This window comes from Microtus oregoni, unplaced genomic scaffold (assembly GCF_018167655.1).
Source record: "Microtus oregoni isolate MIOR12 unplaced genomic scaffold, Mior012 000005F_ref0000423, whole genome shotgun sequence".
NCBI lineage: Eukaryota > Metazoa > Chordata > Mammalia > Rodentia > Cricetidae > Microtus > Microtus oregoni.
In genome coordinates this window covers 63,956,094-63,979,609 of record NW_024543064.1, presented here as the reverse complement: position 1 = coordinate 63,979,609, position 23,516 = coordinate 63,956,094, and the positions used below count along the sequence as shown (strand labels likewise).

Below are 23,516 nucleotides of genomic sequence, written 5' to 3'. Positions count from 1 at the left end.
TTATATCATGTTAATGAAGTCTGTTGCCTCCTGCTCCCCTTTTGGGGTGAAGTATATATAAGAGTGTGGAAAATAAGGGATCCATGATTCACTGAATGTCCTTCCTGGTGCTGTTCTGTGTTTCCATCTCTTATTTCTCTCAGATCTCCGTTCCTTTTGCTTAATAATTCTAATCCTCATGCACCTACCCTGAAACATATGAATTTCACTGAGACTTTGACAAGGATCCCACCCCCACCCCACCCCCTTAAACGGAGGTTTCCTCCCAGATAGACAAAGTTGACTGTTAGCTTGGGGTTCTGATTGTTCTGATTCTTTATTACAATGTTAAAATCCTTGTGCGCCCCTTCCCATGTGTTGCATCTCAGTGTTCTCGATGTTTACTTTCACACCAAGGTTCTCACTGACTTCCACCACTCTATTTACCACGGCCTGCAGCTCATTTGGACTTTCAGCAAGTAGCGCTGTATCGTTGGCGAAATGTAAGTTGTTAATTTGCACACCACCTATCTGCACGCCTATCTCCCCATCCTGCAGGGCTGTTGCTATTATTAATTCCAGGGATGGATTAAAGAGTAGTGGTGAGAGGACGCATCCCTACCTGCCACACTCCCACGATTGTCTTAAACTGATGACTTAGTTCTCCACCTCAAGCAAACTGTCAACTTTGTCTATCCAGGAGGAGATCTCAGTTCAATGGAGGGAACTATTTCAGATGTCAAGAGGCAAATAGGGACAGCAAGGGCTGCATTCCAGGCACTAGGAAAGGTTTGGTCAGCAAGAGACACAACGACAACAAAATGACAGGTATATGAGACACTTATCTTGAGCTGCCGCCTTTATAACTCTGAAACCTGGACAGTGAGACACTCCTCAGAACAGCACCTAAATGTGTTTGAGATGGCGTGTCTCAGGAGGATTCTAGGCATCACACGAAGAGATAGGCTACTTGAGATACTTCAGCCATGTTATGAGAATAAAAGACAGCAGATAGCCAAAGACAACACTGCTTGGAGGAGTGCACAGGATAAGGTGAAGCGGAAGGCACAAAGAACGCTGGACAGACAGCATAAAGGAAGACTGTGGAGCCTTGGGCATGACAATAACACAAGCAGCTAGGACTACCCAGGAGAGGAACTGGAGGACCACAATAAACGGGCTGCCCATGCATGCTTAAGCGTTGCTCAGGCATAAATGATGATGACCATGATCTTCGACAAGCAGTGGTCCAGACGACAGACGAAGTCTGAGGGATACCACTGGCCACTTGATGTGAGGGATCAGACTCCCCAACTTCAGCATCAAGTCTTCTTCTAGCAAGTTACAAAAGAACTCAGCTTCACCGGAACTGAGTCTGGAGACAAGATCAGTTCTGCAAAGTCTGTCAAATGCAGAGCTGAGGCCAGTAAGCAGGTAGGGCTGGGGCACTACCACGTCTGCAAAACTCAGTGACAGAAGCAGGGAGCCCCTATCGGATTCCTGACATCTTAACTTTGATTTTAGCACCAAGATCAGGCTTCTCTAGTCACTCCCCTGTTTGCTTCAGAGGAAACGCTGTTCAACAATTGATAACAGGAGTGCTCATGTGAAGACTTCGCTCCAGAGAACCAACGTGGGCCTCGAACACCAGAGACGACATCTGAGCAAGCATGGGAAGAAGCATCCAAAATTCCTATCGACTAAATTTGAAACAGCATCTCTTTAAAGCTGGTTGATGGGAAGGGGTCTCAATCCAATTAGCTTACAAACACTGGGCAGATACAGACATTAACAAAGAAGCATGACATCAGAGAAACATGAAAAATATCTAATGAGAAACAGCTAATTACCATGGACGAAGCAGCTCCAAGGCATCTTTAAACTTGTTACTTAGAAATAAGTTCAATGCCTCTGCACACTCTTCCAGCCCACTCTTGAGATCCACCTTGGTTGATGAACTGAAGAAAAAAAAAAACAGAAAGATAAAGGATTTATGTAGTATTACCATTAGTAAGGAGTCGGGGAGGGGATCTCGGTGACCAGCTGAAATTCCCCCTTTGCCACTTCCCAATGCTGGGCAGGAGCTTCCCCTGCCCTCTGTAAGGCCAATGCTCTGCATCTATCTCTAAGAACCAGGCGGCCGTGAGCACAGGCACATACGCGTACTGCACACAGGGGCCGAACAGTGAGTACCCCATTACCCACATTAACATTTAAAAGTACATAAACCTCTGCAGAGGAGGGGGAGTGGAGACGTAGAGACAACAAAAGATTGTATGTGTTTCCGGTCTGTTCTTTCAAACAGTCTGACAGTAGAGCCCATGCTGGCCTGGAACTCACAGCAATTCCCTGCCCTATCCTCCCAAGTGCTACAATCACATGCATGAAACTCTGAACCCCATTTCCAAGCAGAGTCTTCTGACTGTGCAGCCTGTCCACGCTGGTGTTCTATCCTCTGGCTCATCTTCCTAGGCGGCCAGGACAGAAGGAGGAGGCGCACAGCACTGCCTTCTCCCCAGAACAACTTCCCTTATCAAAGAAGAGTCCTCCCTGTTCTTCCAAAGGGAATCAGAAAAAGAAAAAATGGCACCCCCAAAGTCCAGTGCTTCGACATGCTGGCTATCAAAGCAGGAGCGTCAAAACCCATGTCTCTCTGACCTCCCACCTCCTTTTATCTTTCATCCTTTCATTCTTTTTTTAAACTGTAGCCGTGACCCAAAGCTCAGCCTAGACCTGATGGTAACCCATCTGCCTTAACTTCCTTGGCTTCCTAAGCACTAGGATTGGCATGTGCTAAGAGGCATCATTTTCTAAGTCCCAGCGCCAACCCTGTTTATAACATACCCGGGCCTCAACTTTATTATCTGTAAAATGGGAGCACGGCAATTTATTTCCAGGGCTGTTGTGAAGAAGAGATCGGCCAACAAACACTGTCCATGGTAGGTACCAATTCGATGAGGGTGTGAAGGGAAGGGGTCACACACATGGAGGCCTGGTTCTGATGAGCCTTGCCATAGAAAGATGCTCCCTAACAGAGGAGTGACTCATGGGAATATCTGCGTGCAGGGGGAAGGAATTCTGGGCTGCACATGCAGCAGGCAGGACAGAAAATGAGAGAAACAGCAGAAACTAGGCCAAAGTCAGCAACGACAGTGTCAGAGGAGGTGGGTTCTATTCTAAGAACAAAGGGAGGAACATTGTCTCAGAAATCCTGTCCCCTGGGTGTGGCAGAGTGCGGCTTTAGCCTCAGCACTCAGAAGGCAGGGACAGGCCAACCTCTGGAAGTCCGCAGCCAGCCTGATCTACATGTCCAGTTCCTGACCATCCAGGGCCGCTTTCCCTTCCCAGCCGCTGTGTTCCAGGTTTCTCTCCCACCTGCTCTGCATCCCCTCCCACTCTCTAAGGTGACAGCTCATCCTCCATTGTCAGGAAATGAGCTGTGACCAGAATGCTCTCCTGTCAACAAACAGCTACCTCCGCATTTCAGCTGCCGTCTGGAGGATGCACTGCACCTGTCCCGGCCCGGAGTAAACAAAGAAGCCACAGCCCTTCAAAGTTGTCTTGTATGAGGTCTGCCTGGAACTGAACCCACTACTCCCAGCACTGCCTGCCAAAGGCTCTGGCTTCCATCTTGGCTGGGGTTCCTCCTGGAGACACACACCCCTCTCTGCTCCCAAGGCCATCCCACGACTGCAGAAGGTTATCCCTTCAGACCTAAGTTCTAAAGCTCTCTCCAAGAATGCCTTCCTGACGACAGAGGCTTTGACGTCATGATTTCCATTGTAAGCAGGCATTAGAGACACCTTTGTGAGCTTGTCAGTGCTGACTGCTGGACCACACGCTCAAAGGCTTCTGACTCAGGGGGCCTGGCATGAGCCCAGTTTTGCTTTAATGCACCCTCTACGCCACTGTCAGACTTCTCTTCCTAAAACAGATATTCATGGCGCTGTCTTCTCAGATTAAGAACCAAAAACGGACTGCCACATAAAGTTCAAGAGGCCCAGGAAACATACGCCCACCAAAAGATGTTTAAGAACCACCAGGCATCTCAAAGGTTCATCAACACGGGATGCCCCTCAAGCCTGGCACGACAGAATGAAAAGAATCCGGAACCAGAAGTAAAAGTCGGTGTTTCCATCTCCGGAGAGTCCCCTGGGTCCCGGCCCATCTCTGAAACACCAAGGTGCTTTCACAACCCACAACCTGTTTGAAAGACACAGTGGCAACGGTTGCTATGGGCATGCTTTGTGAGTGTTCCTGCTCCGTGTGAGTCAGCAGCTGTGTATTATCTTGCAAACGCTATGGATGCTCGGCCCACACACTCACATTCTGGACCCGCCGGAGCCCTGCCGGCTTCCTGCCACGCATCCTTGGTGAAGTACAGACTCCTTCGTAGTTCTAATTTACAAGACATGCTAATACAAGGCAGAATTATTTTTTTCAGTCCTATAGCTTTAAAAACCACACAAAATAACTTAAAACAAGCATCTCTCCCCTTTAACAATACACTTGATAGCAAATGCTGCGTGCCTTGCAGTGAATGAGGATCTGGGCTTTGGCTCCGCTCCTGACCTCAACCCAGTCCTACATATGACCATTACAAGTCAGTTTTCTTCCCTAGTACTCAGTTTCCTAATTCGTAAGATATGTCTAGCAAAAGTGCCCACATTATAAGCTGCACTATTATCTCATGTGCTGTGCTTAGATCAGTGCACAAGTCCTTGGATAATGCCAGCTATTGGTACCCTTATTTGGTAATAACTTAACTGCTTTCAGTAATTCGGAGCCATTTGTTCACGTATCCACGCAACTGTATAACACCAGACAACGTCCAATGACTAGAGAGGGAACGAGCATAAAGATGGAAGAGGAGATGAATGACAGGCAGTTCAGAAAATCGGAAGGGTTCGCCCATGAAGACCTTCTGCAGACACACACGTGACTAGAAGGAGAAACTCGCACTGGGAACTTAGGGACGACGGTGCCTAGGGCAGAGCTGGCACAGGACTTTGTCCCCATGAAGACACGCGAGTGTGCGTGCGTGGGAGGGAAGGAGCACGTGTAGGGTAACAGAGAGGAGGTGGGATCGCTGGCGTCCTCACCGGGTGGAGCCAGATAGAGTGTCTGCTTTCCCCAGTTTCCTCCAGGTCTCCTTGGCATCGAGAACTATAGTCAAAGATTTCCCATACCGCACCAACTCTATTCAAACTGGGGCCCTAAACAACAGGATCTCAGATCAAACCCATCACAACCCCATTTTCTCTGGATGTGTCTCTACTTTCGGATGAGTCATTTAGACTGACTTATTTTGGGCAAGAAGAGAATTGAAGACTGGGCAGTCATGGTTAGGCCTGCTAGCAAATGGGGGGTTTGCTCTTCCATAATAGGTTGAGAAGAATTTAGGGGTTCCATGCCATTTGACACATCATATGCTTTTCTCTTGTTTATCTGGTTGTTGTTTTTGTTCTAGATTCCCAACCATGAACCAACCATGGATGACAGGGCACTCTTTCTTCTGTATTAACATCTGGAGGAGATGAGCGCTTCCTCCTGCTAGATTCCCTGGGGAGGGACTTTGTTGGTTTCCTTTCTGCTTTATTCCTCCCCTGTGCAGAATAAAGGCCCTGAAGCAAAAGGATCACAAGTTCAAATCCAGTGGGCTAGCTGAGTGGTGACTTGAAAAGGCAAAGTAGGTGAGTGGGCGTGAGTAACCCCACCGCTGCAGCTGCTGCCACCACTGCCGCCACCTCCCTGCCTCCTATTTTGGGCACTAAAGATTGCAAACCAAGATTACATAATATCAGCAAATACTCTGGCACTGAGTTATAACACCAGCCCTCATCCAGCCTTTTCTTAAGAAGGAAAGGGGTACCGCCTGTTGGCTCTGTGATGCAATGAGCCAAGTAGAGTAGGCTCTATCACCCCAACCCACGAAGCAAAGCCTACAACTTTGGGCCTAAGATCACACAGGGATGAGGTAAAAACAAAACAACCAAAATCCCCAAAGCATGTCTCCACATAACAAGCCTACGTCCTCTCATGCAGTCTTTGTGACTTAAAAAGCTTAGCGTTCCATCTTCACAGGTCAGAGCCCTTCACTGACATCCCAAGTGCCTCTAAACCAGCAGCTCTCAACCTGTGGATTGTTACTCTTTGAAGTCACATGACCCTCTCACAGGGGTCACCTGAGACTATCAGAAAACAGATATTTATATTATGATTCATGAAAGTAGCAAAATTATAGATACGATGTAGCAATGAAAATAATGTTATGGTTGGGGTCACCACAACATGAGGAACTGTATTTAAGGGTCACAGCATTAGAAAGGCTGAGAACCATTGCGCTCACAAAAATGCTAAGGAAACGGGTCTTCCGCAGGAGGCCTTAACACTCCCAATGTCATGCGCGAAATCAGGGAGAGACAAGACTTTACTCTTCATAGATCTTTACCAAAGAATGTGGTAATTTGCAAAATTCTCCAAATCCAAGACCCTAACTGTACTAAAAAGATTCCAGCAACCCTCTTGCCTAAGATTCAGGCATGCAGATCCAAAGGCTCAGACACCCACAGCAAATAACCAGAGTCTCTTTTCTCTTTAATTAGCCAAGGCAGAGGGGACACCACAAGTTCACATCGAGAGGGATGCAGCCAGGCACTCAAAAAGCTATCACACGGGAGGCTGGGGCAGGGAGAGAACAAGTTCAATCTATCTGCAGGGCCGGTCCCTCATACACAAGCTAATGGAGAACTCAGGAAATGTGGCACAGGTATCAACCACTGCTGCAGAACCAGAAATGATAAAAATATGAATGTAAGAAAGATAAAAGTGTGATTAAATAATACAGAAAGGGAGGAGGTAAAAGTCGTCATCTTTCAGACACTAAAAGGGATGGTGGTACATGGCTTTAGTCCTAGCTATTGGGAGGCAGAGGCAGGCAAATCTCTGTGAGTTCCAGGCCAGCCTGGTCTACAGAGTGAGTTCTAGGACAGCAGGAACCACATAGAAAGACCCTGTCAAGGACAGGACAGGAAAGGAAAGGGGAAAAAAAGAAAAAGGAAAAGAAAAGAAAAAACGCTTAGTCTAGTCACATGAACAAGAACAATGTGTTCATCCTTCAGTCCCAAAGGAGAACAGAGGTCTGGCTCAGAGCCACCCCCACGGTGCTGCAGCACGTCGAGTGTGTCTTAGGAGATATGTGCATTTGCAGAGGAGACAGCTGGGCTCCTGTAAGCTAGTTCTGCGTTACAGCCATCTCTCCTATCCGGGTTTACCTAAGCACAGTGAGCTGTTCTTTAATACAGCACCAGTGTGGTGCTAGTTTTGCAATGCCTAATATGTCTCTAATAAAATTAACTTATTTTGAAATGGCTCCTTGGCAAACATTGGAAACTACCCTGGTGTAGCCTACTATTAAAAATGCTAGACACTGATAAGCAGGTAAAGTCAGTGCCTTGGGCAAATGTCAACTATGTCAGGAAGAAGAAATCAGAAAGCTGAGACAGGAGGACTGCTGGGAGCTCAAGGCCAGCTTGAGCTAGACAGTGAATTCAAGTCTGGACTGGACAACATGTGCGACCACTTATCAACAACACGGAGGCTGTAGAGGTAGGTCAGTCGGTAAAGCAAGTCCTTGTATGAGTGAGGACCTGAGTTTGGATCCCCAGAAACCATGTACAGAGCAGGATGTAGTGGGCGCACCTATACGTCCTAGCAACGACGACATGCAAGGCGGAGACAAGCAGACTCATAGAGTTCACAGACCAACCGGCCTGGCCTAGGTGGTGAAGCTCCAGCCCAGTGATAGACCCTTCCCCAAACAAGAGGGAGAGGGCTCTGAGGACAGGACGAACAGACAGCCAAGGCTATCCTGTGAGCGCAGCACGGGCAACTCCTCCCACCACAAACACAGTAAGTAAACAGATTAATGAACCTATTAATTAAAAATGAGAAAGGGTCAGATTCAATGGTTTGGGCAATCTATCCTTCATTCTTTCTTAAATAACAGTATAATAATAAGATCATAAAACTTTAATAAAATATCTACAACCACTTAAAGAGTCTGGTCCATCAATAGCCAGTGTATCCACACATTGTGCTATCCAGAAGTTTACACCTGCAACACTGAAATGGTGTCCTTGACCAGCAGTGGCTCTCTCTAGCTCGCATTCTTTACCAACAATCCAAACAAAGCCCCCTCTTCCCACACTGCCCTCTACTCAAAGTTTCGCCATAATTAATGACTCGACCATTTGGGAACCTCACCCCACTGAACAGTCTCTGGAGTGCTACCTCCTCAGTGGCTGTAATTTCATGGTGCTAAGAGTTCCCCAAAGCAGTCTTCATTAATACCTGGCACCAGCCTGCTTTGTACCCACGTGGGGCTGAAGTGGTACCCACGCTAGCAAGTGAAGAGTAGAAAGATCTATAAAAGGCTTCTCTCCATCCCTTTAGCCTGAGACCCTTGACTCCTGCTTTTGTGAATTCCTCGAATACAATACATCAAAACAACTACGATACACTTTATCCTTGAGATCTGAAAATGAGCCACCTTTCCAACAGTTCACTTCCATGGAAAAACACCTGTGTGAAGACCCAAGCATGTCTCCTCGCTAATTGCAGGATGTGGTAAGAGGATGAAGTGATGGGAAAAGTCTTCCCTCATTTTTCCAAACTGCTTAATACAATGACTTCAGCAACTAGTCTATTAAGAAACTGGAGGTGAAAAGCACGAAACCACGAAAATCCATAACTTCATCACTGGTGCCCTTTAAAACTACTGGTAATAAATGCAACCTCAAAGAATTTCAGAGCTGCAGAGTATCTTAGCTGGTGGCCATGTACTTCTCTAGGCATCAAGAACCTTCGATGGGAAGATTTCTCTCCTATTCCTAGGCTGAATGAAGAACAAACGAAACAGCACAATCGTTGATGTGAAACTAAGCACACACGCTGGTCAATCACCAGGGCAGGTGGAACCACAAAAGGCACCCTATTTACAAACGAGGGCAGAGCATCAGAATCAGCGTGTTTGCCTCCCAACTACCGCCTAGCTGCAGCACCCCAATCAAGTCACCTGACACCCAGTGCTTCCTGTTTATTAAATGGTGACCCAAATTCTAGACCTGCCTGCCTTATAATACTGTTTGGAGAAGCCGACTGGTGCTTGTGGGGAGGGGAGTTTGAGGAGGTGACACTGGTTACTTCCTGTGCCACCTGATACCAGCCACACCCACAAACTTCAGAAAGGCTGATGCCTCACTGACCGCAGTAGAATACCTTCTGATGAAAAGGGTGGGAGCATTTCGTTTTGCTAGGGCTACAAAACCTGCACGTGTTAAGAATTATAAAAGCATCTCGACACCCTAACACCATTTCTCACAATTGATCTCCACGTCTCCTGGACGTTCATCTCTAACCTTTTCTCTTCCCATCTCAGACGTATACACAAATCTCACTCATTTTTCTACGTCCCCTCAGGCTTGCTCTGTGTCCTAACCATGGCTTCTCTGCTAGATTGCATCTGGAATGTCCCAAAGGACCCATGTGTTAAAGTGTTGGTGTCCAAAGGTGTCATGGTGAAGTCTCTAAGAGGAAGGGTCCAAGTGGGAGATGGTTCGGTGATGGACTGTGGTGCCCTGGCTTTCTCCTCCTGTCTCCTTCCCTGGCCATGGTGTGACCACGGTACTGGCTGCCATGCACTCCCTCCACGAAGTGCAGCCTCATCACAGAGTCACAGCCAGCGGGGCTGGCCCATCACGAACTGGAAATGCCAAACCTGAAGCTTGTACAACACAATAAGCCTTTCTAAGTTGATTGCCTCCAGTTTAAAAAGCAGACTATAAAACAGTGTAACATGATCCCATTTTAAACAATTTAATAAATCTAAAAAGACTACAAATTCTGGTATTACATTTCATTCTCTTTGTGCTTTCTGTGGCTCCAGAGAATATTTGATCACCCTCTGGCACTACTGAGACGGCCAATAACGTTTACTTTGAATCAGAGGGCAGAGCTAGCTACTAGCTAGCCAGAATTAGCCATAGGGTTTATGGAGGACCAAGGACATACAGAGAGCCGCAGGAAGTAGTAGGGCGGGGCTTAGATTCTCAGCCTTTTTGGATTGAGAAAGGAGAGTCAAGGTTACTGGTCCCTTCTTCACTGCTTCTCTGATCAATGAGGTTTTTACCCCACTACCTGGCTCCCGAGTTTTTATTGATAAAGAGTAATTAGATAAACACTTCAGCAAACAAAACAAGTTCTAAAACTTAAAGAAAAGCCAATAAAAGTTACCTGCTACCTCGCCTGAGGAGTTGAGTTCAGTTTCCCGACCCACACAGTGAAGGGTGACAACTAACTCCTATAAATTGTCCTCTACACTATACACATGTGCTATGTACCCACTCTAACACACATGCACACACACACACATGTGCTATGTACTCACTCTAACACACATGCACACACACACATGTGCTATGTACTCACTCTAACACACATGCACACACACATGTGCTATGTACCCACTCTAACACACATGCACACACACATGTGCTATGTACTCACTCTAACACACATGCACACACACATGTGCTATGTACTCACTCTAACACACATGCACACACACATGTGCTATGTACTCACTCTAACACACATGCACACACATGTGCTATGTACTCACTCTAACACACATGCACATACTCAAAATAATGCTATTTTTTTTTATAAACAAGAAGGTATGCCCCCAAAGTTTAATTTAGTTTGCTCACATCTTCTCTAGCTTATAAAATGAACGTGATAATTGCCTAGGTCCACCCCCACCTCACTGGCGTCCCCCGTAGTCTCCTGACCTGCCCACAGCAGATGCTCCAAGATGTCTGGATGCTCGTTTGGTGTCACATGGTACAAAGTGAAAGCCGCTTGTGGCCATGTCCGAGGGAGATCTGTTGATTAGAAAGCAGTGAGATCTTTAGCTCTTTGTCCTGTGAGAAGGGACAGCACACACATGAGTACACAGTGCACGCCAACACACACCTGTCCATCATTTTCTAGAACTCATTTCTACTCCAATTTAATTCTATTTCATGTTAGATTTTCCTGAAATTAAACCACTGGGAGCCGGGCAGTGGTGGTGCAGGCTTTTAATCCCAGCACTTGGAAGGTAAGGGGACAGATCTCTGTGAGTTCAAGACCAGCCTGGTCTACAAAGTGAGTTCCAGGACAGCCAGGGCTACTCAGAGAAACTCTGTCTCAAAAACTAAAAAAGAAAGAAAAGAGAGAGAAAACCCACCGGGAGATCGATTTTCCTTATATTTCAACACACAAACAATAGACTGAAATCACCCACAGCCTGCTATCTTCTGCATCCTTTTTCTTTAATTCTTCCCCACTCCTTTATTTGACGAAGAGGGCAAGGACAGGCAAGGGGTGGCTACATAGTCCTGGCTGGCTGGAATTCAGCATGTAGGTCAGGTTGGTCTCAAACTCGCAGCAATCCTCCTGACTCTGCCAAATGCTGGGATCATGAGTGTGTCTGTCACTGTGCCTGACTAAGATCATGCATACATATGTATAGTCCTCCAGGTTTTTGTGGGTTTTCAGTCAGGGTCTGTCTCCGGGTGGCCAGGCCAGCCTCAGACTCCCAAGTGCTGAGATTACAAAGATGAGCCACCCCGCCTGCTCAGACCTTTCTCCCCAAGTAAAACTATGCATATTTCATTAAAACATTTATTATAGTCTTGAGGCAGAGCTCTGAGACAGCGGCTACCCATCTTAGGATACTGGGCTTTGCTGTTATCACTGTTAATGCATACGGGTGTTTTGCCTGCATTTATGTGTGTACCATGTGTGAGAGCCTGGTGACCCAGAAAGCCAGAAATGGGTGTCACGTCTGCAAAGATTGGAGTTACAGATGGCTATGAGCTGCCATGTGGGTGCTGAGGATCCAACTCAGGTCCTCTCACAGAGCAGCCAGCTCCCTTACCCAGTCAGCCAACTCTCCAGTACTGCTGCAGTTTTATTTTGTTTTGTTATGTTTCTAAAGATAGAAGTTTGCTCTGAAGCCAGACTGGCCTTAAATACAGCCCTTGCCTCAGCCCCAAGAATGCCAGGACCGCAGGTATATGTTCCCACGCCTGGCCCTGAATGCCAGATCTTCAATTAGAGCTATTTCCTTCCACCAGCTTATTTCCTAAGTACTGGCTTAGGTGAATGGCGAGACCTGAGTCTACTAACGAAAGTTTAACTACATCCTTCTCACCCTTTATACTTTTACACACTAAATTCCCAGAAATTGTTTCAGATTTTATATCAGGATCACAACCAGGCCACCATGCCACAAACTGCTTTAAGTCCCCAGGATCTGCTCAGGATCGGCTGTTTTCCTGAGGTGGATGTGTTCTGTAACACACTTCACTTGCAAATATCAGCAGTGAGGTAAGTGTGTCTACTCATCTCCCCTTCTCCAGGGGCTCCTCCAGGGATCTGGTCATAATACGCCACTAAGGGGTATGACATCTTTTATGGCGGGAGCCAAAATTTCATTCTTAAGGTCAGCAGGCTCAGTTCTGCCTTCAGCGCCTTAAGTTTCTGTCTCAGCTCTCCCTCTGCACTTTCTTCCACTGCTCCATAGAAAATTACTCAGCAGAGCAATGAGGATGTACTGCCTTCTCAGAAGGATGCCAAGGATGTGGCAGGAGGGACTTCCGGAGAAACGGGAAAGAAACTGGGCTGTGGATGCTGACAGTGCAGATTCCTGCTCCCTCAGGACTTGGGTGGCCTTTGTCACATCCTTTGCAGCATGACATTTCCCAACCAAGACTCTCATCAAATGAGCCAGGTGGTGGTGGTGCACACCTTTAATCCTAGCACTCAGGAGGCAAAGGCAGGTGGATCTCCGAGTTTGACGCCAGCCTGGTCTATGGAAGGAGTTCCAGGACTACCTAGGCTACACAGAGAAACCCTGCCTCAAAACACCAATGAATGAATGAAGGAAGGGAGGGAGGGAGAAAGGCAGGGAGGGAGGGAGGGAGGGAAGGAGGGAGGGAGGGAGGGAAGCAAACGACATTTATCCCTTCAGAAAATGAGGACTCTAGGTAGCAGAGAGCTTATAAAATCACAGCTTACTCCTGAGACAGACAAGGCACATTACCAAGTATGCTATGGCCTTTCGCCTGCAATCACTCAGAATTTACACACCTAACTCATTCAGTATAAACTGCTGTCTGTACTTCACCAGAACCTACTTTCTCCTTTTTTAAAAAAGAGAACTAGAAATGTTCCAAATGCATGAAGTAGAGAAAACAGCACAGTACATCTGGAATGTGGTTTGGGGGTATAATATGAGCTACACTTAACCTCCACCCCAATTCCTTCCTTCCTCCTAAGATAGACAATCAATATCCCATCCTCCAGCCATTTGTTAGCTCAGAAATGAGACAAAGGGAAGACTGGTGTCCTCACAGGATCCTACAGCACCGGCAGGCACACAGGAGAATTCACTCTCAGAAGACTTGCTCGCCTTTGCTGGGCCAGCACTGACCACTAACATTTATAGTCTAGAAAATGGGGCTTTGGGGCTGGAGACATGGCTCAGCAGTTGATCTGTTGCTCTTAGAGAAGACGCAGGTTTGACTCTCAGCACCCACATGATGGCTTACAACCCATAGCTCCAGATCCCCAGGGACCCAATGCCCTCTTCTGACCCCTGGAGATACAGGCTCACACAGGATACACACGGTGCACATACACACACACATACACACACACACACACACACACAGGCAAAACATTCATACACATAAAATAAATACAGTTATTAAAAGCTTGGCATTAACTTGTATCTATTTTACTCCAATAGATACACGAATGTCTGAAAATGGTATGGCTTTATGACCTGGCCAGTGATAAACAAACCAGTTTTGTGTTTCATACCAGTTTAGCAACATTGTATCAATGTTTTCTCTTCAGTCCCCCAAGTGCTTTGGGGAGCATTTTATCACCTCAATGATCTTCCTGTTGGTCAACAGCCCGAGGCAGGTGTTGATGCTGCAGTGAGTATTTGCTGACAATGCCACACTATGCAGCAACCCCTGAGAGGACAAGCTCCTGCGTGAGTGGCCTGGTTCCGGACACATTTATTCCACACATCCATTGGTCCCCACACTTCATACCCTGGCCAGTACTTCAGCTTTCTGATCAGTGCAGGCCAACAGATGTGAGTCATCTGGTTTGTTAACTGGTATTTGGGGATCTTTCTATTATATCGTTATAAATAAAAAGTTACTTTATAAAGTTATATTAAGAAGTCTTGGTGGATTTTTTTATTCAGACTTCATTATATTATTACAAATGCCTTTTATAATATTGCAAGTTTTGTGCAAAAATACCCTCTATAGTATCGCATCTTTACATCTATATACATTGCTATGACTTGAGTCTGCCCTGCCCACTACAAAGTCCATTGTGATTAAACACCTGGTCCCAAGGAGGAGGTGGTGAACCCTAGGGAGGTAGAATCTAGTGGGAGAGCCTTAGATCACTGGGGTGTTGTGAGTTCTCTCATGAACAATGTTATAAAAGGTACAAACCTGGCGTGTCCATCCCCGTCCTCTCCTCCTGTTCAGAACATGACTGTTCCTACACAAGCTACCATCTGTCAGCCTTACCACAGGGGAGGACTGCCTGATCTACAACTCTGAACTCCCAGAAGTGTGGGCAAAGTAACCTTTTCTCTGTACGGCTTAGCTACCACAGGTATTCTGTTGAAGTGATTTAAAAGAGAAACACCAAATCTTTATATTGGTCCGTTTTAAAATATGTACCATCACAATCAGCACAACTTATTTAAGATTTATCTATTTATTTATTATGTATACAGGCTTCTGCCTGCATGTATGCCTGCATTGAGGCCATAAGCGGCCACCAGAACACATTATAGATGTTGCGAGCTACCATGTGGTGGCTAGGAATTGAACTCAGGACCTCTGGAAGAGGAGCCAATGTTCTTAACCTCTGAGCCACCTCTCCAGGCCCATAACTTTTAAATTTTACCTAAATGCTTCTTAGTTCTACAGTTATTCTAAATACTGCTATACTTATATTAGAAAGTATATTTTCAAATAGTTAAAAAAAAATCTTATTTGCTTGACAGTAAAGAAGGCCACATAGTATATTTCAGTTACAGTTATTAATATATAAGTAAAATATGCCTTTATTTTGCATTGTTTTGAACACTCTAGTGTTTTAAATGTTTTAAACAGATTTATGAAATATATTTCCCATAGGATTCCAACTATCACCACAATCTAACATACAGCACCCCATCATCCCAGGACCAACCTATTCACTGTCTTCTCCATTTCCTCACGACCTCTCATTATACGCAAACACTAATCTTTTTGAATCTACAGGTTTTAGTTTTCTGGACAGTTAGCACTTACCATACATGCTGTTTTGGATGACTGGCTTTTTTCCCTTTCCATGTTTCCAAGACTCATGCATGTTCTATGGAACAGGTAACAATACTCCATTCTATCTAATACTAAGTAATATGCCATAGCTAAGATATGCCAAATTTGGTGATCATTTCATTTGTTCATTATGTATGGACATTACACTTTTTGTACATCTTGAAGACTGATGCTATTAATATTCGTGTACAAATTGTGTGTGAAAATAGTAGGCCAGGAAATTGATGGCTCTACATTTAACACTTAAGAATTATCAATTGTTTTCCAAAGTGGTTATGTGGACTTATAATCGAACCAATAAAATGGGACAGCTCCAGTTTCCTTACAATTTGAAGAACATTTGTCATTTTGGTGAGTGTGGTAACTGCTTTGCAAGGTGGGGCTTTGGTGATGGATGTGTGCACTGGCTGCTTGGGATCCAAACACAAATCCTTGTGCTCATGCAGCAAACACTGTACTAACTGAGCCAAGCCCTTGCCTTGCGGTTTTGACTCACATTTGCCTAATGGCTGATGACATTAAGAATCTTTGAAGGCGCTTATTTGGCCATTTGTGTATCTTCTTTGAGAACTATCCAGATTCTTTTCATATTTCTAATTGCGCTATCTGTCTTTTCATTATTGACTTAAGCTCCACTCTAATTTTCAAATACTACATAGGACTATTTTGTTGTTAATTTGTTTTGTTTTTCAAAACAGAGTTTCTCTTTGCTGCCCTGGCTATCTTGGAACTCACCCATGTGGTACATGCCTACATCCCTGACAGAGAACATACATACAAATAAAAATAAATCTTGGCTTTTAAATCAGAAACAAATACACAGTGGGGGAGGAGAGAGGAAGGGAGGGAGGGAGGATGGGAGGGAGAAAAGATGGAAAGGAGGGAGGGAGGGAGAGAGAGAACACAAACAGCCCAGAACTCGACATGTTTTCCCTTCAGCCTTCACCACACCACCCCTAGCCATCACCACTTCTATCAGAACAGAAGAACATTACTCTGACCTTTTCCCTCCTTCCCACCCTGGTTCTTTATAAGAACATACAATGGATAACGTCACAGGGTAATAAGAACGTAATTGTTCTCCATCTTCTCCAAATTTTCACACAAGATCATACATTGTTTTCGCAATCAGGAAAAGGAATATTTAAGCTCAAATTACTAAGGAAACATTCAAGTATTAATTTAAGGAAATAAATTCTGAACATGCCATGCATATCACACAGCACAAAATGAAGCTAAAAATAGGCAAGCACAGTGTAATTTATTGCTTTTAGCCCTCCCCAGGTGAAGAAGTCAGGATGTTTCTCTACCTAATGTTTTTCCCACACCATTTTAGACCACTCAGAAATCTTCCAATTTTCCTTCACCACTGTGGTTGTGTCTATCTGAACGTTACTACGTCCTCCACTAGGACAGGCTTTATCACTTCGTTTTTCTTTCTGGATTTTCGAAACAGGGTTTCTATGTGTAGTCCTGGCTGTACTGGAACTCGCTCTGAAGACCAGGCTGGCCTTGAACTCACAGAGATCCACCTGCCTCTGCCTCGTGCTGGGATTAAAGGGGTGTGCCACCCCTGTCTTGCTCAGCCTGTTTCTTCACTGTTGTCTGCCTTTACTGAAATGAACTATGGCCGATTCCCGTCTTACATGAGGTCCTGGGGATTGCCCTTGAAGCAAGCGCTCCACCACTCAGTGCCCAGCCTTCTTCTCACGTGTGTTCCAAGAAGGCTTCGCTAAGTTGTCCAGACAGGCCCTGAGTTCTCAATCTTCTTCCTGCCTTAGCCTCCCTGGCAGTGGGGATCACAGACCTTCCGAGGGGGCGCAGCTGAATGGGGATTTCCTCTTTACTGGAGGAACTGGCTCTGACAGGACAGGAAGCAGTACACTGTCAACTGTAATTTCCTATGTACTGGAGACTGTGCTCATGGACTATGTACACAGGACTGTGGAGATGGCAGCCAGGGTTGAATATTGTGAGGTTAGCCCAGGCTCTATAGAGAGCTGATGTCTGAAAACGCACAAACAAAATAAAATCCAAGTGATAAGTCCTGTATGAAGAAGATATGACGTGGTGCCCACAGACACGGCTCAGCAGGTAAGAGTGCTTGCCACACAAGTCCGACAACCTGAATTACTCCCTGGAACCCACATAAAGGTGGAAGGAGAGTACCATCTCCCAAAAGCTGTTCTCTGACCCCCCCCCCCCACACACACACTGTGGCACATGTGCATCCGCTCTCACACACATCACACACACACATGGCAGTAATAAATGATTTTTGAGAGAGGTGTGGCTTAGCGACATGGTAGTGAAATAGTGAGTTCCTTAAAAGTGAACTGATGAACATGGCAGGATGCTAACTGTCGCCACGTAAGTGGTGTTAATACAGACAGGGTATGCAGGCTGAGCAAAGTGAGCCCTAAGCAACTGACTCTTCCCGGGACCGGAAGCATCTTGAAGGACAGTGCCACAGCACCTAGCCCTGTGCTCGGCAAGGGAACCTTCGATTAGCATTATGCTGACTGGACAGAGGAACCAGAGAGCAACTGCAGGGTGGCACCACCCTCCCCTGAGCAGACCAGCCACCCCTGATCTACCCACCAACCTAGACACACTCACTGTGCTAAGACCAACAACGGCAAAGGAAATCAAAAATAACAGCCAGGGAAAGAAGACACTTAAGGTTGGTTCTCAGGGTCATAAAGTTTTTAACTTCAGAGCAAGACGCACAGGCAGAACTAAGTAAACAGAAGCACATCAAAAGCTTGGCTCAGCGGGGTGGTGGTGGTGGTGCAGGCTTTAATCCCAGCACTCGGGAGGCAGAGGCAGGAGGGTCTCTGTGAGTTCAAAGCCAGCCTGATCTACAAAGTGAGTTCCAAAACAGACTCCAGAGTTACACAGAGAAACCCTGTCTCCAAAATAATAATAATAATAATAATAATAATAATAATAATAATAATAATAAATAAAATAAAATAAAAAACTTCGTTCAAGCCACCAGAGCACGGTGATGCCCACCTTTAATCCCAGCACTCGGGAGGCAGAGGCAGGCGGATCTCTGTGAGTTCGAGACCTGCCTCGTCTATGGAGTGAGTTGCAGGATAGCCAAAGGACACACAGAGAAAGAAACCCTGTATCAAGAAAAACAAGCAAACAAACAACTTAGTTTACTCGAAAGATTCCCATGCACCCTACTATGAAAAAGAGTCTCTCAGATAACGACCAAATAAGACGTTTTCAGGCTAGCTTAGTGGCAAAGTGGGAGTAGTTTCAGGACCTGGGGTTCCTGTGGGCCAACCGAGACCAAGAAAGAGTGCTAAGCCCCAGGATCAGGGCCATGCCCACTCACAAGCCCCACAGGCACCTACAAGCACCCACAGCCACCACCCCATGCCTCCACAATCCCCACAGCCACACACAGACAGCGGGGGCTAACAGCCAGTGCAAAGGCCTGACAGTGGGTCCTACCAGGAGCCCCTCCCCAGCCTCCCACTGTAGCAGCTTCGCCCTGGAGGGAGGGAAGGAGGTAGGTACAGCTGCAGTTCAGTTCATACTCCACTGGGTAGTGACCCTCCCTCGCCACACCCCACTCCACCATCTCTCCAGAAATTAGCCCTGGAAATCTGAAAGCCAACTTCACTGACAGCTTCGTGTTGGTTTGTTTTCAGTTCCTGGTGGGAATTGGGGCTTCGTTGAAAAGTAAGATCACTAGGAAAGAATAAACGTTCATTTCCACACTGAGTATGGAGTATGTCAGGCCTGACTCACTAAGTGGGCAGAGGGAAACCGCTGTCTGTTCAAACTGTCCCCAAACAGTGCTGTTCTCCTTGCCCAAAGACACAGCAAACTCCCAAGAACAGGAACCTAGACCTTCCCAACTTCTTCCCTCAGGCAGAGCAAATCAAATTTCCTGTGACACTAGAAACCAATGACAACAGGGTGGCAGACTGGCAGGAGAGGTGTGCAGCTCCTGGTTGATCCTCCTGGGTCTAACCACTCAGCTCACTCTTTTAACTGAAAGGCAAATGCGGGGCGGTGGGGGGGGGTCCTCTTCTCTATTGGAGGACTCGCTTCCAGCAGTAAATTTACTTCACCGCTCTCATCCTTCCGCACCAGAGTACCCCCGAGAATTGAGGAAGCAGTCTACCAGGACGAAAGGCAAAGCCGGGCACCACCCCATGTGTGGCAGCCGTCGTGATGGCAGGCCTCGGCAAGAGCAGGAAAGAACAATTCCGGGCTCAGTCAACCTCATGGGGACGCTCCCACAAGGTGATGTACTCCGTTTGTAAAATCACCTTTTAGCTGGAGCCAGCACATAAATAAATGGAAGGGTTGCCAGGGTGGCAATGTTGTTGTGCCCCTTAAGACGAGGAGAGCCAAGAGCTTCCCAGACACAGGCCAGGGAAGGCATTCATTCCTGCTCCTCAGCGCTTCTACCTAATGTCTCCAGCAATCCTAAAAGCAGTGTTTGGCCAGTGACCACGCCCCTCCTGGCACGGAAGCAGATTTTTGCAGGGTGCATAGCAAATGCGGGTTTTCAGGGTGAGGATGGCTGGGAAGAAGTTGTTCATTTAAAAAAAAAAAAGTCAGAGTTGAAACAAGGAATAGCAGGACGTCTTTAAATAACAACTGTTACAAAGACAAGAATTCCTTTCCTTTTACCTCCTAATCCAGGAGAAGAGAAAAAGTTAAGTCGCCCAAAAGCCATTTCCTCAGATGAGTTTGTCTCTGCTCGCTGAGGAGCGTCAGCCTGCTTTTTCAACTGTAGTGAGCGGTGCATGAAACAGGGACACGGGAGTGTATTAGTGGGCAGACGCTGATGGGTGTGTGTGCATGGAAGGACAGGCATAGAAATAAGTAGTCGAGAAATCAAGCACCGGCACTGACTCTTCTCCCACACTTCCGTGCTGATATGCTATATTTATTCAGGCTGTGTGGTATGAAACTATCAGAGGGAACGGCTGCTATTGCAGAAGAGAGAGAGGGAGGGAGGGAGCAAAGAAGGAAGGAGAAACCCTAAATTACTGAGAAGGTGAACAGCAACTAAACTACCTGTTGTTTATGTTACACGTCCTGGTTTGTGGACAACTGTAAGGCTCGAATTCTGCCTTACTGTCTAAGACAGTGAACACAGCCCCGACCACGGGGGAAATTCAAGTCGTAGCCCCTGTTCTTCTCTTTCTAAAGTGCAGCCACCTGCAATGATTCCAAATAAAGTCTCCTATAACCCACGAATCTAAGAGGATCACTGAAGAAATCCATTCACCCCCACCTAATGGTCGCTAAGGGCTGCCCCCACCTGTGAACTAGTGAACCGTCAAAAGAAGAGGAAACCACGCGTGAGATCTGCATCAAATCCGCATGCTAAGCCCCAAGTCTCCTTTAGAACAAACAGCACTGCCGCTCAGCTCCTCACCCTCACCAAGGTCACCTGGCAATTTGGTTATTGCCAGGCTGTCAGTCTGGGGAGGGGTCTCCAACACCCACAGGCCTGGCCTGTCCAACGTGTTTGCATCTTCAGGGTGGAGTACAGTCACAGGGTAGACAATTCCAAGTGGACACAGTCGTCAAGATTCAAACAAGCTTCAGAAGAGCCCCGCTAGGAGGAACTCTGGAAGCACAAGCTGTTCCCACCTGCAGGGCACAACACAGCTTAGCCAAAGTTGCAGGCTTTAAGGTGTGAGGTGACGCTGGAGCACAAGGGGTCTGGGGCGAGGAGTGTGGTGTCAACAGGGCCCTGGGCTCACAAGTTCTTTGTCACACTTCCCACCAAGAAGCCACATGGCCAGCTAGAAACTGTGGCAGGTCCGGGAGACTTGCTGGATGAAGTCACTCCCTGCCTGTGTGACTCCGTGGAACACTGCCGAGGTTGACAGACAGCTCTCTGACTGGATGGGCAGCAATCTGCACACCAAGTACAGGAAAGACGGCTTCTTCCCACCACCATCCCTTTCCTCGGGTGAACCTCGCCCGTGCCTTTCGCGTGGGCTCACCTGGCTCAGGCTGAAGCTCAGCCTGTCCACACACAGCGCTCTCCTTTCTGAAGGGAGCCGAGGATGAGGCATATGCCAGCAGGGGGAAACAACTGTAAAGTGATAGGAAGACCTGGGCTTGGGGCCAAAGGAAATAATCACTTTATTGTTCATGATGCACGATATCCAGAAATACACTGAAGTTTACACCAGAAGAAATTGGGGGACGCTGCCCCCAATCATCCTTCAGCTGGGACACACAATGCAATCACCCCAAGGAGCACAGGTCTGCCAGCTTACAAGGGGTGCCATTACAATTGTCACGCTGAGTGACCCCAGGCGATGATAGGGTTGATCTCTGTGAACTTTCTTTTCCTCATCTGTATGTCCACTGACAGGTCTGTTACTATAAAGAGAGAGGAGGAGGAGAAGGAGGAAGAGGAGGAGCAGAATGGACCAAAAGCACTGGGCCCGGCTCAGAAAACCTTTGAGGAAGACCCCAGCTCTATCTTTTCCCCTAGGACAGGGAAATGATGGCACAGAGTGTACATAATAACCAATATCCTTCCCTCCCTTCCCTGGTGGACCAGCCAAAACAGAAACCAGTCCTTTCTGATCTAAACCCTGTACTTACGGTGCTTACAGCGTAGCTGTTGAACTAATGAACTCGGTTCTAACACCTCCATCTCAGAGGCTCTGTGACTGACAGCCTGGGGCAGCGCTGGTTACAAGCATTTATGTGGCCCACATAAAGCTGCTCACAAAGCAGCCTGTAGCCACAGAGCTGAAAGGCTCACCACAGCTCGAATGAAATAACCTGGAAATTAGGTTTCAACGGCCTCCTTTGCCTACTAAAAATATCTGCTCCGGGAGTCCAAGTACAGTATTTTCTGCAGCGTTATATCCCCAGAGCTTGGGAAAATCTTGGCAACAAATGTGAACATTTATGAATGAATGAATGAATGAATGAATGAATGAACGAACGGTCTTTGCAAGCTTAAAGGCAGGGATCCTAAATTTAGCATCCTTCCTAATTAAATTCAAGTTGCTGCACTTAGGTATGACAAAATGTTTAAAAATAAAAGCAGCAGATGCTTGATCTCTAGGTGGCAGGGATTTTTTTCTTTTTTCTTTTCTTTTTTTTTTTTAAAAAATCCTCCATTTAACCAAATTCTGGCACCCACAAAGCTTACATGTTATATCTGCCTAAGTCAAGCATAGTAGATGTACAAAGACAACTATGACCAGTTGCTGTTTAAAAGTATTCTGACTACCACTCTCTGGATATATCACTTCTAAAAGTCACCTTTATGTGGTTTAAAGATAGAGGGAGGAGATCGATAGCCAACTGATAAAGACCAGTAAGAACATGTTAGGGCCAAACCAATCTTTATGCTAACAAAATGCTTAGGGTGCGTTCACCAATCCAGAAAAGGAACAGTTGCAGCCTATGGTGAGTTCTAGAAGAGAAAAGTGGGACACAATGACTCAGGACAGATGTTCTGAGTTCAGGATCTGTGTCATATACATATATTCACATACACACACACACACACACACACAATGACTCAGGACAGAAGTTCTGAGTCCAGGATCTGTGTCATACACACACACACACACACACACACACACACACACATACAAACACACACACAATGACTCAGGACAGATGTTCTGAGTTCAGGATCTGTGCCATACACACACACACACACACACACACACACACACACACACACATACAATGACTCAGGACAGAAGTTCTGAGTTCAGGATCTGTATCTCTCTCTCTCTCTCTCTCTCTCTCTCTCTCTCTCTCTCTCTCACACACACACACACACACACACACACACACAATGACTCAGGACAGAAGTTCTGAGTTCAGGATCTGTCTCTCTCTCTCTCTCTCTCTCTCTCTCTCTCTCTCTCTCTCTCTCTCACACACACACACACACACACACACACACACACACACATACCCCAGCAGTAATTCCAATGTACAACTTTAAAAGGTCAGGAAGCAGAGCTCACTTCCCAGGGCTCACATTCACCATGACCTGCCACAGACATGGGCTGCAGCTAACACCACCCAGCTGGA

General features: G+C 46.5%; 1 protein-coding gene across 2 annotated transcripts in view; it reads right to left on the bottom strand.

Moving 5' to 3' along the window:
- Ttc39b (tetratricopeptide repeat domain 39B) overlaps positions 1–23,516 on the bottom strand; it is a 112,354-nt gene that overhangs the window by 45,119 nt on the left and 43,719 nt on the right. For both annotated transcript variants that reach the window (XM_041651309.1, XM_041651311.1), the window contains 2 exons: positions 10,830–10,922; positions 1,830–1,937 (listed from right to left, as the gene is read on the bottom strand). In XM_041651309.1, coding sequence (XP_041507243.1) covers positions 1,830–1,937; positions 10,830–10,922 — 201 coding nt within the window. The remainder of the gene's footprint in view (positions 1–1,829; positions 1,938–10,829; positions 10,923–23,516) is intronic.